Source organism: Oncorhynchus kisutch, linkage group LG25 (genome assembly GCF_002021735.2).
Source record: "Oncorhynchus kisutch isolate 150728-3 linkage group LG25, Okis_V2, whole genome shotgun sequence".
In the NCBI taxonomy this organism is placed as follows: domain Eukaryota; kingdom Metazoa; phylum Chordata; class Actinopteri; order Salmoniformes; family Salmonidae; genus Oncorhynchus; species Oncorhynchus kisutch.
In genome coordinates, this window is record NC_034198.2 from 4,810,923 (window position 1) to 4,830,776 (window position 19,854).

A 19,854-nucleotide genomic window follows, 5' to 3' on the forward strand; every position below is an offset into this window, starting at 1 on the left:
TAACGCCTCCACAACAAATACCAATATATATTTTGTTAATATATTTTTTTATATAAATTAGGCTTATCATTTTTACAGAAATTACACTTCAACATCATGTCTGTGGAGGAACTATAATTTGTGCAACAGTCTACCATGAGGCAAACCCCTTGCACTGGAGCATCTGAATGGGCCCTTTACAACAGGCCTCCAACCAATACCCCATGAAAGTGATGCGTTCCTATGTCATACGTCCGTATCTATGTCCCTGGGCCCGGTTCCCCAAAAGCATCTTAAAAGGAGAATTTCATTATTTAGGAACCTAATCTGTAAATTGGTGATGTACTGTAAATGGCATGCTATTGAAAGGTCCAGACACTTTCACTTGGTTTTGAGAAACTTACACTAGCAGCGATTGACTTTCTGAGTTCCAGGACGTCCAAAGAACACAAAACAACCACCTAAATACGTCTTTTTACAAACGGCAAAGCTCTTAGCATCATGATGCAGGTCTTTAGAATCTTTACAAATGAAATTGCGGATAAAGTTCAGAATGACACAATGTTATAATACATTTTGTGGTTTGGGGCACATAAGGGGTGTGGGGACCAATTGAAAGAAAATAAATCAAACATCTTTTTAAAATCAATAATATACATATTAACAACTGAAACAGTGATGAATGTGGGGCCAGAGTAAATGGCATTTGGGGGGATGGGGGGGAAATGTCCATACAGAAGCATGTAAGGTAAATAACCGTTGAGGGGGTGTGGGGAGGAAATGTCCATGGGGGAGTAGCGGGGGGGATCCATGGGGGAGTGGCAGGGGGAGATGGAAGACCCGTCAAGAAGTGCAGGACCCATGTACATATGGACGAGTTCAGACCCATGGCCGTGAGCTTTGTAATGAGCTTATAGGGCACTATGGTATTGAACGAGCTGTAGTCGATGAACAGCATCCTCACATATAATTATATGATGGCATATTGTTTGTGCATTGCTTTTGTCCAGGTGGATAAGGGAAGTGTGCAGTACAATGGCGATTGCGTTGTTTGTGGATCTGCCAGGGTGGTAGGCGAACAAGAGGGTAGAGTGTGTTGGGGAGGGAGGTGAAATGGTCTTTGACTAGCCTCTCAAAGCACTTTATGATGACAGAATGTCATTTGCCATACGGCCTCAGTGGAGACTGAGTGTGTAGCCCACATTGTCATCGATGGCTTTCCTGGACAGCTCAGGGTCATTGTGCTCAAAACGTGAGAAAAAGGTGTTTAGCACCTCCGGTAGGGTGGCATTGGTGACCTGCCACACATGCCTTGTGTTTGACCCGCTGAATTGCTCCTCCACTTGAATTGCTCCTCCACTCCACTGAATTGCTCCTGTCCCTATACTTGTGTTTTGCCATCTTAATCGATCTGAGTAGGTCTTATTGTACTGTTTAACCAAACTATTGTCCCTGGTATCCTTGCCCTGTTTATAAGCAGCATCGCTCTCTTTCAGTTTTCCTACAAGGCTGCTATCAATCTGCCGTTTTTTAATTCAAGAACGTTTTGAAAGACACTATTGGTATCACGTCATCTATGCATTTTCTTATGAATCCGGTGACTGAGTCGGCGTATTCATTGATTTTATCTCCAGAGGGGACCCAAAACATATTCCAGTCCATGTGATCAAAACAGTCTTGGAGCGTGAATTCTGATTGATCAAACTCTGTACAGACCTGTCCACCGGAACTTCCTTCTTGAGTTTTTGTTTGTAGGTGGAGAGAAGCAAGATGGAGTCATGGTATGATTTTGCTGAAAGGAGGATGGGAGATGGCCTTATACCCATGTCGAAAGGTGTGTAGCAGTGGTCAAGAGTAGAATTTCCACAAAATAGACAGTCGACGTGTTGGTAATAATTTGGGTGCACAGCTCTCAAATTACTTTTGTTAAAGTCCCCCGCAACAATGAACGTTGCCTCCGGGAATGCGGTCTCCAGTTTGTTCAGGGTCTAATGAAGATCTTTGAGATCCTTTTTGGTGTCGGTTTGGGATGGGATGAACACAGACATGGCGGTAATCCCTGAGAACTCTCGGTAGCTAAAAAGGGCGACATTTGATGACCAAGTATTCCAAATAGGGGGAGCAGAAGCTTGCAAGTTCATGTACATTTCCTCCATCGCACCATGTGTTATTGGTCATAAAGCAGAGCCCAACACCTTTGCTCTTGCCAGAGAGAGCCCGCTTGCTATCCTTCAAAAAACACTAAAAACCGCTAGTTGTATATAATCCATTTGGATGTCGGAGGAAAGCTAAATCTCAGAAAGGTATGTTGCAGGATTGGATGTCCCTCTGGAAGGAGATCCTCACTCTGAGTTCGTCAATTTTGTTCATTTAATGACTGAACATTGGCGAGTAATATGCTCGGTAATGTAGGAAGGGGATCCCACGATGTCTCCGTTCGTGTCTTCGCTTCCTACTCTCAGGTAGACCTCGCAAGCAGCTAGGCGCCTCGCCAAAGAAGCTAGTCCATTGTTTCGATTTCTCACGGATTCGGGGAGGTCGGGGTGGACGGTGAGTACCAAGTGATTCATATTCTAATAGTTCTACCCGGTATGTAGTAATGCATGAAGTAAAATTATTATGAACATTTGAGAAAAACAGTAGAAATACACAACAAAAAGTAGAAACCTGTTTTATCAGAGCTCGAGGCGAGGCGCCCTTGGTCGGCGCTATCTTAGCCACCCACTCATACAGAGATCTCCGCTAAACATAGAGTTAAGATGTTTAGCTGTGTCTCTGTGACCACCGATAATTTCAGAACGAAGTCGACTACAAATACAAAGTTGGCAATGTCTTTGCAATTGTTACAAACAAGCAAATGACAAACAATGCTTCAAATGAAAACTAAGATGACTGCATTAAAAGATAAATAATATAGGCTGCATAGGCCTATTGTCACACCCTGGCCATAGAGAGGCTTTTATTCTCTATTTTGGGTAGGCCAGGGTGTGACTAGGGTGGGCATTCTAGTTTCTTTATTTCTATGTTTTCTGTTTCTACGTTTTGGCCGGGTATGGTTCTCAATCAGGGACAGCTGTCTATCGTTGTCTCTGATTGAGAATCATACTTAGGCAGCCTTTTTTTCCTTTGTATTTTGTGGGTAGTTATCTTTGTTAGTGGCACTATAGCCCTAGGAAGCTTCACGGTTGTTTCTTTTTGTCATTATGTGTAGCAACATGTGCAATGATGTGCCAAAGTTTGTGCATTATTATTGGATACGTGTTAGAAGCAGCCTCAATATTTGTTGCCATATGTGGAAATATCTAAAGCTGATCCGAGAGCAGCACGGCCTTTCTTTCGACCCTATCAGCATCGACACACGCTCCAACGACGCATTTAACAAACGTTCTCTCTGCGTGGTGTTTTGGGAAACGCATGTTACATATTCGGCCGATGTAGGAACGATAGAAACGTTAAAACACTCGTATGCCTACGTTACTATTGGGAAACCGGGCCCAGATCTTTTGAATGGTAATGAAGACTTTATAATCAAATTCAGGAAAACAATGTGATTTAAGATATCTATGACATAACATCATATTCATATTCGTGATTTAGTCATATCAATGCCTTCTCTAAAAATATTTGACGCTCAAGAAGTAAGATACATGGCAGAAAGGTAGAAAAGTCTCCTTTGAACTTCGTCTCCTGTTGCTTCGACAGCATGCCGGAGCATGCATGCTAGTTCTCTAGCCGAGAACTTACTCGTTTCGTCCTGCTAATAGGCATTTCTATTAAGATTTACATGAAACATTTTTACTTTTACTCTTTATTGATGCCAAGTTGTGGAAAGAACTGTAGCCTGGATTCCTTCATCAAACAAACGTAAACTATTCGGTTTCACCAACAAAAAAAACATTTCCCATCAACAAATGCAGATCCATAATGTCAAGGAACAAAACTTATGATATGTCGGGTTGAATGTGTCCCTCACTATCAAATACGTGTTTAAAACACACTTTTATCCAGGGTCTTCCGGATGTGGGCTGACATTGTAGATCACGCAGTAGCTAACTCTCACAGTAAGAACTCGTTACAGGCTTTTTGATGTGTTGTATATTAGATTACCATGTTTTTGTTAACGAACATTTCCAGCCGGTATTTTTTTTAATGCAAAAAATATTAATTGTAGACCTGGCGAGCTGCCGAAAGATTTGTAGTTCTAATGAAACGAATTTCACTTTTCGGCTTCATGCTTCTTCTTGGCCATCAAATACATTGAAAACCATCATATGGAAGAGTATACAATTTCACATACATCTTAAATGGCCACGTTTTCATGACTTGGATGATGGAAATTTGAGGCTCATTTTTAGCCTTCAAAACGGGAAACGTAACTAAAATTGACGTAACTTTCACATCGTATAGCGTTATACGCTGCTGAGGGAAACTCCACTCCTTTACAATTTACTCTCTCCTAATTGGTCCCACTCTACCTGCCAACTCCTCAGACCTTTGACCCCTATTCTGACCTCCTGACCTCTAGCCCTGACCTCTGATTGATTGGCCTTTAGAAGACCCAGCTGACAGGAACCCACTGCTGCTCTGAGCTCAGTCTCTCCAATGCCGTCTTCAGGCCGCAGAAGGCCCCCTCTAGGCTGTCATTGATGATGTTCAGGTCAAAGAAATGTCCGTAGGCACGCTGGATCTTCTCGCTCTCATCCAATGTCCTCTTCAGCTCAGAGTCCTGCATGGGAGGAACAACATGGTGATGATAGTGGTGATAGAGGTCTATGATAGAGGTCTACGCCCAAACAGTTCGAGCTTCTAATTTTAAAAATGTTTCTCTCCAGAAATAAGTCTCTCACTGTTTCCGAAAGTCATAGACCCCCCCAGCTCCCAGCTGTGCCCTAAACTGGGATATGCTTAACACCCCGGCAGTCCTACAATCTAAGCTAGATGCCCTCAATCTCACACAAATGATCAAGGAACCCACCAGGTACAACCCTAAATCCGTAAACATGGGCACCCTCATAGATATTATCCTGACCAACTTGCCCACCAAGTTCTCAATCATAATCTCAGCGATCAGTGCCTCATTGCCTGCATCCGCTATGAGTCCGCAGTCAAACGGCCACCCCTCATCACTGTCAAATGCTCCCTAAGACACTTCTGCGAGCAGGCCTTTCTAATTGACCTTGCCCGGGTATCCTGGAAAGATATTGACCTCATCCCGTCAGTAGAGGATGCCTGGTCGTTCTTTAAAAGTCATTTCCTCACCATCTTAAGTTAAATAAGCATGCCCCATTCAAAAGATGTAGAACTAAGAACAGATATAGCCCTTGGTTCACTACAGACCTGTCTGCCCTCGACCAGCACAAAAACATCCTGTGGCGGACTGCACTAGCATCGAAAAGTCCCCGCGATATGCAACTTTTCAGGGAAGTCAGGAACAAATACACACAGTCAGTTAGGAAAGCAAAGGCTAGCTTTTTCAAACAGAAATTTGCATCCCGTAGCTCTAACTCCACAAAGTTTTGGGACACTGTAAAGTCCATGGAAAATAAGAGCACCTCCTCCCAGCTGCCCACTGCACTGAGGCTAGGAAACACTGTCACCACCGATAAATCCACGATAATCGAGAATTTCAATAAGCATTTCTTTATGGCTGGCCATGCTTTCCTCCTGGCTACCCCAACCCCAGCCAATAGCTCTGCACCACCCGCAGCTACTTGCCCAAGCCTTCCCAGCTTCTCCTTCACCCAAATCCAGTTAGCAGATGTTCTGAAAGAGCTGCAAAACCTGGACCCATACAAATCAGCTGGGCTAGACAATCTGGACCCTCTCTTTCTAAAATTATCCACCGCCATTGTTGCAACACCTATTACCAGTCTGTTCAACCTCTCTTTTGTATCGTGCGAGATCCCTAAAGATTGGAAAGCTGCCGCGATCATCCCACTCTTCAAAGGGGGTGACACTATAGACCAAAACTCTTATAGTCCGACAGTGGGGCAAAAAAGAATTTAGTCAGCCACCAATTGTGCAAGTTCTCCCACTTAAAAAGATGAGAGCGGCCTGTAATTTTCATCATAGGTACACTTCAACTATGACAGACAAAATGAGGAAAAAAATCCAGAAAATCACATTGTAGGATTTTTTATGAATTTATTTGCAAATTATGGTGGAAAATAAGTATGATGAAAATTACAGGCCTCTCTCATCTTTTTAAGTGGGAGAACTTGCACAATTGGTGGCTGACTAAATACTTTTTTGCCCCACTGTATATCCATCCTGCCCTGCCTTTCTAAAGTCTTTGAAAGCCAAGTTAACGAACAGATCACTGACCATTTCGAATCCCACCGCACCTTCTCCCCTGTGCAATCCGGTTTCAGAGCTGGTCACGAGCGTGGCTGAGGGGCACCCAAGGTACTAAACGATATCATAACCACCATCGATAAAAGACAGTACTGTACAGCCGCCTTCATCGACCTGGCCAAGGCTTTCGACTCTGTCAATCACCGTATTCTTACCGGCAGACTGAACAGCCTTGGTTTCTCAAATGACAGCCTTGCCTGGTTCACCGACTATTTCTCAGATAGAGTTCAGTGTGTCAAATCGGAGGGCCTGTTATCCGGACCCCTGGCAGTCTCTATGGGGGTACCACAGGTTTCAATTTTCGGGCCGACTCTCTTCTCTGTATATATCAACTATGTCACTCTTGCTGCGGGTGATTCCCTGATCCACCTCTACGCAGACAACACTATTCTGTATACATCTGGCCCTTCTTTGGACACTGTGTTAACTACCCTCCAAACAAGCTTCAATGCCATACAACACTCATTCCGTGGCCTCCAACTGCTCTTAAACGCTAGTAAAACTAAATGCATGCTTTTCAACCGATCGCTGCCTGCACACGTCTGCCCAAATAGCATCTACTCTGGACGGTTCTGACATAGAATATGTGGACGATTACAAATACCTAGGTGTCTGGCTAGACTGTAAACTCCTTCCAGAGTCATATTAAACATCTCCAATCCTAAATTAAATCTAGAATTGGCTTCCTAATTCACAACAAAGTCTCCTTCACTCACGCTGCCAAACATACCCTCGTAAAACTGACTATCCTACCGATCCTCGACTTCGGCGATGTCATTTACAAAATAGCCTCCAACACTCTACTCAGCAAATTGGATGCAGTCTATCACAGCACCATCCGTTTTGTCACCAAAGCCCCATATACCACCCACCACTGCGACCTGTATGCTCTCGTCAGCTGGCCCTCGCTATATATTCATCGCCAGACCCACTGGCTCCAGGTCATCTATAAGTCTATGCTAGGTAAAGCTCCGCCTTATCTCAGCTCACTGGTCACTATAACAACGCCCTCCCGTAGCAAGCGCTCCAGCAGGTATATCTCACTGGTCATCCCCAAAGCCAACACCTCCTTTGGCCGCCAGTTCCAGTTCTCTGCTGCCAATGACTGGAACGAATTGCAAAAATCGCTGAAGTTGGAGACTTTTTCCTCCCTTACTAACTTTAAGCATTAGCTATCTGAGCAGCTTGCCGATCACTGCAGCTGTACACAGCCCATCTGTAAATGGCCCATCCAATCTATCTACCTCATCCCCATATTGTTTTTATTCACTTTTTTGCTCTTTTGCACCTCAGCATTTCTACTTGCACATAATTATCTGCACATCTATCACTCCATTGTTAATTTTCTAAATTGTAATTACTTTGCTACTATTTCCTATTTATTGCCTTACCTCCTCATTTGCACACACTGAATATATACTTTTTTCTATTGTGTTATTGACTGTATGTTTGTTTATTCCATGTATAACTCCGTGTTGTTGTTCATATCGCACTGCTTTGCTTTATCTTGGCCAGGTCACAGTTGTAAATGAGAACTTATTCTCAACAGGCCTACCTGGTTAAATAAAGGTTAAATAAATAAATTATAATAAATACAATCACAATTATAATAAAATCACGGACAAAATCACGGACAAATATGACTTATTTGCGTACAAATAATTGTGCCCATTCAAAAAGCGTCTGAGAGTAGGGGTGCTGATGTAGGACTACACATCAGGTCAAACTGATACTATGACATGACCGAGACGGTAACAAGGGGTGATGTAACACTGAGATTAGTGGTACACAGTCAGAAATTAATTGGTGTTAATGGGCTTATTACAGTTTTTCTCAATTGCTAAAACACAATTACTGAAACCTTGCTCCATTTCCTGAAAACATTAAACACAAAACCTCATCTTCATGCACTATTTACATAACCTCTGACTCCTCTTGCAAAATGAAACATTCGCCTCAAAACAGTTTTACCTGTGTTCAAAATCAAACACTGCTCTCAAATCATAAACAAAGTGATCAAAATGATATACACTCTCAAGCAGTCAGTAAACAGTCAGTAAACAGCAGTCAGTGAACAATACACCGAAAAATAGAAAATACATTGTTCAAAACATACAATTCTCAGGGAGAAGTACATTTTTAATTTAAAAAAATATTCATATTTTTCCATCATTGTCCATTGATGAACGAAAACATGTTCTATCATAGTAGCAGAAAATACTACTCTGCTTTGCTCTTTGCAATTTTGTTTTTTGTTCTTCCTCCTCCTCCCTATTTTTACAGTACTGTACCCTGCATCTCACAAACTTGTCCTTTGTCTCTGTGATACTGTAATTATTGTTCTTTGTTGATATGAACCTGCAACCAGTCAAAATCTATTGAGCAGTCAGTACTGTTAATAAATGGAAAGCACAATGTTCAGGGCCATACAATTCATCTATTGTACAGTATACAGCCTACAATGCACTGTACTACAGTATCCATTCTCAGACTTTCTCCTTCCCACCTTCAACAACCTGTTTGCTCTCTGAACTGGCTTATATCGGTTGTGTCGCATCATTTGAAACAGGTTAAATCAATTTTGAGTGGTTGTGTTCAATCAATGACATATGTTCTCTATTTGTATTTGATGGTTGCCACTTGTGTTTACCAGTATGGATGTCATATGCATATTAGAGTGCAGAATGTGTTTTGAGAATGAGAATGTGTTTAGAGTTTTGCTGAAAAGTCTGCAAATTGTGTTTTATCATGTGAAATGGTTTAAGGTATTGACAACAGACTGCATAATTAGCTAAATGAGTCAGGCAACTGAGAACTTTGTTCAGCCAATGGGTTTTAGTGTTTTAGCAATTGAGAAAAACTGTAATTAAATATGATGATTTGCTAGGGTTAATGCATGTTCAACATACCAGTCATACATTTTAACACGTTTCAAACAACATATTCTGCTAACCGGAACAATGATGTAGCTATGATACAACTGTCCAGTCTGTCTGGGACTCACCGTTAACTGCTTAGTCATCACTCCGGCTTCTTTGGCAGACTTATTCATGGCTTTGAGGACCTCATAATCTGGAGCCTCAATAAACACCACGTAGGGAAGGAACTCTGATGTCCGCAGAACCTTAAGTGCCTGCAGGAAGAAATTAAATAGTTGAAAAGCAGTTTTAATCATAGATTATTAGTAGATGCTAATGCGGTAACAAGCTATGAACCACTTGGGAATATTGAGACTCATTAAAGTATTCCATTCCTTCCATTTCATCTCCGTAATGCAAACCTTGGCTTTGGTTAAAAAATAAGAACGTTCTATATTAATCCTATTGCTTCACTGATCTATGTGCCAAAGTTTGGCATAGTGGTAATGTAGACAACAATCTCCATAAAACAATAACATACGGAGGGGGGACCCAATTCTGTTGTCCTTTCAAAAAGAAAGAAAAAAGATCAACCTCCTCTAGACATTGATGCAGAGGAAATGTGTCTGGAGTATTACACCGATGAATGAATAAAGATGCCCAGATGCTATAGTCTTACCTGTGGGTTGACATCCAGGATGCAGATCTTTCCAGCATCCACCACCTCATGGATGGAGTTGATCTTGGTGCCGTAGAGGTTCCCGTCGTACTCGCCGTGCTCCAGGAAGCGTCCGTTCTTAATGTCCGTATCCATCTCAGTGCGAGTCATGAACGAATACATCTGTCCATCCTTCTCATCCACCTTGGGTTTCCTCGATGTAACTGGAAACAGGTAATAAAGAGAGATTGACGGTTGATGTTGGGTGATGTACAGAAAGGTGTAGCAACTGACAAGCACAGTGCTGAGCAACACACACAGAATAAAGAAATGTAGTCCTTGTATCTCATACAAATGTGAATACAGTATTTGTATTTCTAAATGGTCTGTTTTTAAAAGATTTGTTTTAATATGGCATAAATCACAGAGGGTCAATGCCAATGGCTTGTGTTAAATACTACTGTAGTGCTACTCACAGGGGATGGTGGTCCCGTAGCGCAGGGGGTCTGACACCAACAGTTTGTTTTTTAGACTACGGCGGCCAACTCCCTGTGCTCCAATCAGAACCAACGTCTTCCGGCGAAACGGGGAAACCTTGGCAACCTCCTCGTAGATCCTCAGCTCGTGCCGATCAAACTCTGAACAGGAACATATTGATATCAGACATCCACATAATCAGTATTACTATCAGTATTACTTGACCTAATCTAATTCATGCTGCACATACACAATATAGCATACCACATTGACAACCGTTTACACTGTTTTCTAATAAAGTTTACAAGTAAATAATACAATGGCAGCAGTTTCAAACATTGTTACGTTTACGAATTGTCATTTTGGCACGAAAACCGTACCTGCATTTTTGGTTGTCAGATACATCATCTTTTTTTTCTTCCTCCCACCCATTCCAGAACAAAGAGGACCTGAGAAAGGCAACACACAAAATGTTGTCTTCGTTCAGTACTTCTCAACCCACTTAAATTGAGTCTTTATCAATTTAATGGATACTACCTGCCAGTCAGGGTCGGCTGCCTTTTACAATGTTGCTGCTCTGTATCATAAATCAAGTCTGCAATATGTAGCCTGTACCACCAGAGGGGAGTATGCCAATGCATTATAGCAGGGGCCTTCAAACTTACCCAGGCAAACAGCGTCCCAGGGACCCCCTTCATATATTAGCAACATTAATGTTCCCACGTCTTGTCTAATCATTAGGTGACAGATAATGGCAAGGAGAACTAATCAACATTTTATAAAGAATGGATTTAGAAGATTGTTTTTCATTATTTTGACCTCCCCACATTGGATTTGTTAGAGGAAGTGTAACTCTAACATAGCCTATTAGCTAGAAAGGTAACTCCAGCTGTTTAGCTGTATAAACAAAGTTTAGCTATGTGTTGGCAAAAATGTATGTTCAAGCGAAGAAAGCTTACTAGTAGTTTTATTCTCCTCTTTTCTACTGAAGATACGTCAATTAAAATGTTCTGCTGTTTCTAGTGATATTCATAAAAACATGAATAAAAAAAGATTTTAAAAAATAAAAATAAATAAATAGGACTCCAGGTTGAATACCCCTGCATTACAGAAAGGATGGCAGCTCAATTTGATTACAACAGTACACCTGGGAATCTCTGTCACTGCCCAGTCATCTTTTCAGTATGGCTGGCTGGGAATCTCTGTCACTGCCCAGTCGTCTCTTCAGTATGTCTGGCTGGGAATCTCTGTCACTGCCCAGTCGTCTCTTCAGTATGGCTGGGAATCTCTGTCACTGCCCAGTCGTCTCTTCAGTATGGCTGGCTGGGAATCTCTGTCACTGCCCAGTCGTCTCTTCAGTATGGCTGGGAATCTCTGTCACTGCCCAGTCGTCTCTTCAGTATGGCTGGCTGGGAATCTCTGTCACTGACCAGTCGTCTCTTCAGTATGGCTGGCTGGGAATCTCTGTCACTGACCAGTCGTCTCTTCAGTATGGCTGGCTGGGAATCTCTGTCACTGCCCAGTCGTCTCTTCAGTATGGCTGGCTGGGAATCTCTGTCACATAAAGTATTTGGTCCCCACAATTCTTTATTTCACTGTTAATATTACAGAACCTTTGTTTTTTATTCAGAACATAATATATCCATTTAAATCATAAAATAAACAAATGACATTGACAAAATTGACACCCTTGATTTAATATTTGGAAGCACAACCTTAGGTCAAAATAACTGCAATCAAGCGCTTCCTGTAGCCAACGACGAGCTTCCTGCACCTCTGTACTGGCAGTTTGGGCCACTCCTCTTGTGCAAACTGCTCCAGTTCTCCCAGATTAGAAGGGTGCTGTTTTCAATGGAATTAGATCTGGTCTCATTGCTGGCCACTTCAGAACAGTCCAGCGTTTTGTCATTAACCATTCCTAGGTGCTTTTTGAAGTGTGTTTGGGGCCATTGTCCTGCTGGAAGACCCATGACCTTTGACGGAGACCCAGTGTTCTGACACTGGGTTGTCAGAAAGGCATGCTCAAGTCTTGTTTTGTCAAATTGCAGTCAGGCTTTCCAGTCTTTCTCTCAGCAGTGGGGTCCTCCTGGGTCTCCTACCATATAACCCCCTTCCATTGAGTTGGCGACAGATGGTGCGACAGATGGTGCGACAGGAAACTGTCCTACCTTGTGTCTGAAGGTCAGCTTGAATCTGTGTGGCAGTTGGCCGAGGTGCTTATCCACCATTCTAACAATCCTTCGCTGCAATCTTCCATCAAGTTTCCTCTTGTGGCCACGTCCAGTGAGGTTAGCTACAGTGGCATGGGCCTTAAACATCTCGATAACATTATGTACGGTGGAAACAGGAACATCAAGGTCTCTCTTGTGGCCACGTCCAGTGAGGTTGGCTACAGTGGCATGGGCCTTAAACATCTCGATAACATTACGTACGGTGGAAACAGGAACATCAAGGTCTCTCTTGTGGCCACGTCCAGTGAGGTTGGCTACAGTGGCATGGGCCTCAAACATCTCGATAACATTACGTACGGTGGAAACAGGAACATCAAGGTTTCTCTTGTGGCCACGTCCAGTGAGGTTGGCTATAGTGTCATGGGCCTTAAACATCTCGATAACATTACGTACGGTGGAAACAGGAACATCGAGGTCTCTCTTGTGGCCACGTCCAGTGAAGTTGGCTACAGTGGCATGGGCCTTAAACATCTCGATAACATTACGTACGGTGGAAACAGGAACATCAAGGTCTCTCTTGTGGCCACGTCCAGTGAGGTTGGCTACAGTGGCATGGGCCTTAAACATCTCGATAACATTACGTACGGTGGAAACAGGAACATCAAGGTCTCTCTTGTGGCCACGTCCAGTGAGGTTGGCTACAGTGGCATGGGCCTTAAACATCTCGATAACATTATGTACGGTGGAAACAGGAACATCAAGGTCTCTCTTGTGGCCACGTCCAGTGAGGTTGGCTACAGTGGCATGGGCCTTAAACATCTCGATAACATTACGTACGGTGGAAACAGGAACATCAAGGTCTCTCTTGTGGCCACGTCCAGTGAGGTTAGCTACAGTGGCATGGGCCTTAAACATCTCGATAACATTATGTACGGTGGAAACAGGAACATCAAGGTCTCTCTTGTGGCCACGTCCAGTGAGGTTGGCTACAGTGGCATGGGCCTTAAACATCTCGATAACATTACGTACGGTGGAAACAGGAACATCAAGGTCTCTGGAGATGGACTTGTGGCATTGAGATTGTCCATGCTTGACTACAATCTTGTGTCTGACGTCCTCAGATAATTCTCTGGTTCTTTCTTTTGTCCATGCTCGTTGCGGTACACACAGTGTCAAGAAAGATCTGGAGCTGGTTACTACAGGTACCAGTCCTCTTCTCTATTTAACCTGGATGAATACGTGATGTTTATACTGCAGGCACCTGCAACTCAAAACCGGTGAGTTCAATTCCAAAGTAAAGGAGAATCACCTGCTTGAAATCTAATTACATCTAACTACTTCTAGATGGTGCAAATAATATTGTCCGGGCCATGTTAGGATTTCTTTGTGGAATAAGCTAAGATATAAATAAATAATTGCGAATTTTTACTTTTATTATTATTATTTTTTGCACACTGAAGACATACGTATTTGGATACCAAAATGTTTATTTTTAAACCGTTTTCTGGAAGAAATTGTGCATATTTGAAAAAAGTGCAAAGGAGCCAATAGTCTTGGCCACGACTGTATGGCCATATCATATACTGTGTGAATAGCACCCACAAGTGTCCCATATTTGTCTCATACAGGTCCAAAGGCAGTATTAGTGCCTTAGTGGACTGCCTGACTCCCACCTCCCTCTACTGAAGTGAAGAGCATGTGGCTGCAGGCAGGGCGGAGTCACCACCTACCATCTGTGCTACAGACAGAAAGAGAACACTACAGTATGAATGTGACCTGGCACCTCCTGTCTAGAATGAGCTTAACGAGGAACAGCCTGCCTTTCTAAGTCTGCTGCTTTATGCTGGTCCCTCTTCACTGATTAAACAACCATCTTGAAGGGTGACGAGGGGACAAGCAGGCAGTCAAAGCGTATGCACACAAAACACCCAGAACAAAAAAATGTCTTTATTTTGTCGCAATTTATTCTACTCATGTTGGTGGACCATATTTTGCACATTCAGACAATAAAAAAGTATAATCTTATCCCATTTTAGTTTTTCTTGTTTTATCTTCCTGACAAATGTGGACTCCTGAGTGGAGCAGCGGTCTAAAGGCAGTGCATCGCAGTGCTAGAGGCAACACTAGAGATCCTGGTTCGATTCCAGACTGTATCACAACCAGCTGGGATTGGGAGTCCCATAGGGCGACACACAATTGGCCCAGCGTCATCCGGGTTAGGGTTTGGCTGGGGTAGGCCGTCATTGTAAATAATTTGTTCTTAACTGACTTGCCTAGTAAATGTGTTCCACTTGAGTAAATTGAGTGCTGTCTTTAGTGTGTAGAAGATGCCAAGCTTATTTGTATCCTCAGTATATAATATACAGTACCTGTAGTAACCAGCTCCAGATCTCTCTTGACAAAAGCCTTCCTCTTCTCCTCCAGTAGCTGGCTAGGGATGAGGCCTGCACTGCCCCCCACTAGGTGACATGCCTGTGGTGGAAATACATTCATAAAGTGCTTCTATCACTGCATTGCAACCACAACATATATATATTTTTTAACTATTTAGGATAAACATGATAAAGTGAAAGACTAAACAGTGGTTGTCCGTTAGAAGTGACTGACCTGCCACCAGTTGAGATCCTCCTGGTTGAAAAGCTGCAGGATGTCTCCACTGCTGAAGCCCAGGCCTGCCTCCTTACAGGGGATTAGGTTGTCATGGGACGGGTCGTAGTCAAAGTGACACTTCACATACGCCTGAGGGAGATGGAGAGGGAGCTCGGTGAACAGGTCAGAGCTTGAGTAGAGGTAAACGCCATCTAAACATAATACATAATATCCAGTGCTCAATACACTGACTACTTCAAAATGCTACGTTAAACACTTTATTACACTATTTGTTTACATGCCATACTACTATGAACACAATACCAGCAACCAGTGTGTGGTCTCAATGGTTCCTGGTGAATAGCTACAGTATCTGGTCAAGACCATCTCCATCAGACAGCCTTGCTCACTTGAAACTCATTCATCTGCCTCTTACTGTCCCAGACAACACAAAGCTAGAGCACCACCCCTGTATCCCATCTCCTGAAAATGGAAGAGTCGGAAGGAGTTAGAGCCCAAACAGGTAGCCATGGCAACCCTTCCCTATGCTCAACGGTGATTACTCATGGCAGCAAGTTGAAGTGTGAATGAAATGCTCCCCTCAGCCCCTGAGCTACTCTAGCCCTCCCATCACCCCTTCTACCCCCTGTGATTTTAGCAATGTGGAGGGAACTGTTGTCACTTGGAGTCACAGACAGGACACTGGTACTTAGCTCGGTCACCTCAGCATACACCAGCACAGTACAGAGGGATGGGAGTTAAAGTTGATACTTCGTAATATACCGGGCGGATCTCTTTAATGGACTGGATTAATTGAGCACTTAAGAGGAATGTATCATCCATTATCAATGTAGTGTAGCACCCACCTGCACAAAGCGCCTTGTATGTAATGTAATGTTACGGTGTTTGTACAAACTGTTTATCTCATTGTTGAGGGCCGCCATTGTCCCTGTTCCCAAGAAAGCTAAGGTAACTGAGCTAAACGACTACCGCCCCGTAGCACTCACTTCCGTCATCATTGAGTGCTTTGAGAGACTAGTCAAGGACCATATCATCTCCACCATACCTGACACCCTAGACCCACTCCAATTTGCTTACCGCCCCAATAGGTCCACAGACGACGCAATCGCAACCACACTGCACACTGCCCTAACCCATCTGGACAAGAGGAATACCTATGTGAGAATGCTGTTCATCGACTACAGCTCAGCATTTATCACCATAGTACCCTCCAAACTCATCATCAAGCTCGAGACCCTGGGTCTCGACCCCGCCCTGTGCAACTGGGTACTGGACTTCCTGACGGGCCGCCCCCAGGTGGTGAGGGTAGGTAACAACATCTCCACCCCGCTGATCCTCAACACTGGGGCCTCTCCTGTACTCCCTGTTCACCCACGACAGCGTGGCCATGCACGCCTCAAACTCAATCATCAAGTTTGCGGACGACACTACAGTGGTAGGCTTGATTACCAACAACGACGAGACGGCCTACCAGGAGGAGGTGAGGGCCCTCGGAGTGTGGTGTCAGGAAAATAACCTCACACTCACACTCAACGTCAACAAAACAGAAGAGATGTTCGTGGACTTCAGGAAACAGCAGAGGGAGCACCCCCCTATCCACATTGACGGGACAGTAGTGGAGAGGGTAGTAAGTTTTAAGTTCCTCTGCATACCCATCACGGACAAACTGAATTTGTCCACTCACACAGACAGTGTTGTGAAGAAGGCGCAGCAGCGCCTTTTCAACCTCAGGAGGCTGAAGAAATTTGGCTTGTCACCAAAAGCACTCACAAACTTCTACAGATGCACGATCGAGAGCATCCTGTCGGGCTGTCCGCCCACAACTGTAAGGCTCTCCAGAGGGTAGTGAGGTCTGCACAACGCATCACCGGGGGCAAACTACCTGCCCTCCAGGACACCTACACCACCCGATGTCACAGGAAGGTCATAAAGACCATCAAGGACACCAACCACCCGAGCCACTGCCTGTTCACCCCGCTATCATCCAGAAGGCGAGGTCAGTACAGGTGCGTCAAAGCAGGGACCGAGAGACTGAAAAACAGCTTCTATCTCAAGGCCATCAGACTGTTAAACAGACACCACTAACATTGAGTGGCTGCTGCGAACATACTGACTCAACTCCAGCTCACTTTAATAATGGAAATTGATGTCAAAAATGTATCACTAGCCACTTTAAACAATGCCACTTAATATAATGTTTACATACCCTACATTACTCATCTCATATGTATATACTGTACTCGATACCATCTACTGCATCTTGCCTATGCCGTTCTGTACCATCACTCATTCATATATCTTTATGTACCTATTCTTTATCCTTTTACACTTGTGTGTATAAGGTAGTAGTTGTGGAATTGTTAGGTTAGATTACTCGTTGGTTATTAACGCATTGTCGGAACTAGAAGCACAAGCATTTCGCTACACTCGCATTAACATCTGCTAACCATGTGTATGTGACAAATAACATTTGATTTGATTTGAAAATGTGTTATGATGATGGAGCAGTTTTGAGAGGCAAGGGAAATGTCTGCATAAACAGACAATAGCATCTCATGTGTCATCTCTCTCCCTTTCAGAGAAGCCATTTTGCAGCAACTCTCGGTTTGGACAGCCTGAAGTCGCCTCCGGAGATCAAAATACTTCAAAATGGACCCTCGCCAGTCGCCAGGAAGCATTTCAATGCCTTAACCTCTACATTTTCTTCTCAGAACCTTTTGAAATGCGCCAAATGTAATTTCCAAAAGAATAGCCCAGGGACTGATTTCAAAATGTCAGTGGACTGGATGGACAGTACAGAACTGTGGGCTATTAGCATGCCATGAATTACTGCTATTTGAGAGAGGTGTCCAGTCCTGTGAGCTTTTCCTTGATCTCTGGGTCAGTTACCGAAGAGTCGCTGGTTCAAATACTCCAGCCGACAAGGTGAAAAATCTGTCGATGTGCCCTTGAGCAAGGCACTTAACCCTCATTTGCACCAGGTGTACTGTATTACTATGGCTGACCCTGCAAAAGAAAACCTTTCACTCTACCTATCCGGTGTATCTGACAAAACATTTTATTGTTATTTATTTCATTTGGGTCATGATGCCACTGAGTACAATCAATCTCGCACACTCTTTCCCACTGGGCACACAGTGGTTGGAACAACAGTGTTTCAACATCATTTCATGAAATGACATTGAACCAATGTGGAATAGACATTGAATTGACATCTGTGCCCAGTGGGTTGTCTCCTCAGAGATTCTGGGTCCATTAGCTAGACTCACAGAGCTAAGGACACTATACTAACAAGGAATCCAAAGGCTGGGCGGAAAGGTTCAAGGGGACTAATAGTAACCAGTAATGTGTTTTAGGTGTATTCATTTAGGGTGCATACACTATTTTGAATAACTATTTTTGTCAACTGAATGCTGAGTCTGTGGGTTGAAATAACCGATTGAAACATTTTCTTTCTAGTTGGAACAGATGTACTGTACAGATCTTTTTCTGTTTTTCTGGCCCTTTTTGGTTTGCTCTCTCATCCTCACGGTGACTCCAGTAGCTAATTCATTATTCATGAGAGAAAATCCATTAGTAGGATACACTTAAAAAAAATAAAAAATCTCACAAAATTGTAAAAGTAAAATTGCCACAAGGTTAAAGACTGCAGGAGGGAGACATTGACTCTACAGTATTTTCTGAAAAACCAAATAGAATTTCATGTAAATCTGAAAAGATTTGATAAGGCTAAGTGGACGTTTTTGGCATATTGGATACACATATAAAATGCTTTCAGATATACAGAAATCCCAAAACAGATATGGGCTAGGGTTACATTTATACTGAACCAAAAAATAAACACAACATGTAAAGTGTTGGTCCCATGTTCCATGAGCTGAAAATGTTGTGCACAAATTTGTTTACATCCCTGTTAGTGAGCTTTTCTATTTGGCAAGATAATCCATCCACCTGTCTGGGTTGGCATATCAAGAAGCTGATTAAACAGCATGATCATTAAACAAGTGCACCTTGTGCTGGGGACAATAAAAGGCCACTTTAAAATGTGCAGTTTTGTCACACAACACAATGCCACAGATGTCTCAAGTTTTGATGGAGAGTGCAATTGGTATGCTGACTGCAGAAATGTCTAAAGTATTGAATGTTCATGTCTCTATCATAAGCCGCCTCCAATGTCATTTTAGATAATTTCGCAGCATGTCCAACCTGCCTCACAACAGCAGAGCACGCGATACCACGCCAGCCCATGACCTCCACATCCTGGCTTCTTCACCTGTGGAATTGTCTGAGACCAGCCACAAGGACAGTTGAAGAAACTATGGGTAAATAAGGTATTTCTGTTTTTATTTTTAATACATTTGCAAACATTTCTAAAAACCTGTTTTTGCTTTGTCAAGGGGTATTGTGGGTAGATTGATGAGGATTTTTATTTATTTCATCCATTTTAGAAAAAGGTTGTAATGTAACAAAATGTAAAAAAGGGGAAGGGGTCTGAATTCTTTATTTCGGGTAGCTATTTGGTCAACTATTAAACTAACTACTTAACAGTCGTATGGTTTGGAGTTGGAAGTTGTTCAGGGTCCTGTTGGCTCCAGACTTGGGGCAGAGGTACAGTTTGCCGTGCAGTAGCAGAGAGAACAGTCTATGACTTGGGTGGTTGGAGTCTTTTGAAAATGTTTAGGGCCTTCATCTGACACTGACTGGTATAGAGGGTCCTGGATGGCAGGTCATATGGTTCACTGTATGG

The 19,854-nt window shown here is 43.1% G+C and overlaps 1 protein-coding gene across 1 annotated transcript in view; it reads right to left on the minus strand.

Annotated features, from left to right (window-relative positions):
• Positions 1 to 3,122: 3,122 nt before the first annotated feature.
• LOC109875699 (MAGUK p55 subfamily member 2-like) overlaps positions 3,123 to 19,854 on the minus strand; it is a 95,318-nt gene continuing 78,586 nt past the window's right edge. The window contains exons 7-13 of the mRNA XM_020468120.2: positions 15,105 to 15,236; positions 14,867 to 14,969; positions 10,707 to 10,775; positions 10,326 to 10,487; positions 9,871 to 10,073; positions 9,338 to 9,466; positions 3,123 to 4,705 (exon numbers count right to left, since the gene is read on the minus strand). Of these exons, the coding sequence (XP_020323709.1) occupies positions 4,529 to 4,705; positions 9,338 to 9,466; positions 9,871 to 10,073; positions 10,326 to 10,487; positions 10,707 to 10,775; positions 14,867 to 14,969; positions 15,105 to 15,236 (975 nt within the window). The 3' untranslated portion in view covers positions 3,123 to 4,528. The remainder of the gene's footprint in view (positions 4,706 to 9,337; positions 9,467 to 9,870; positions 10,074 to 10,325; positions 10,488 to 10,706; positions 10,776 to 14,866; positions 14,970 to 15,104; positions 15,237 to 19,854) is intronic.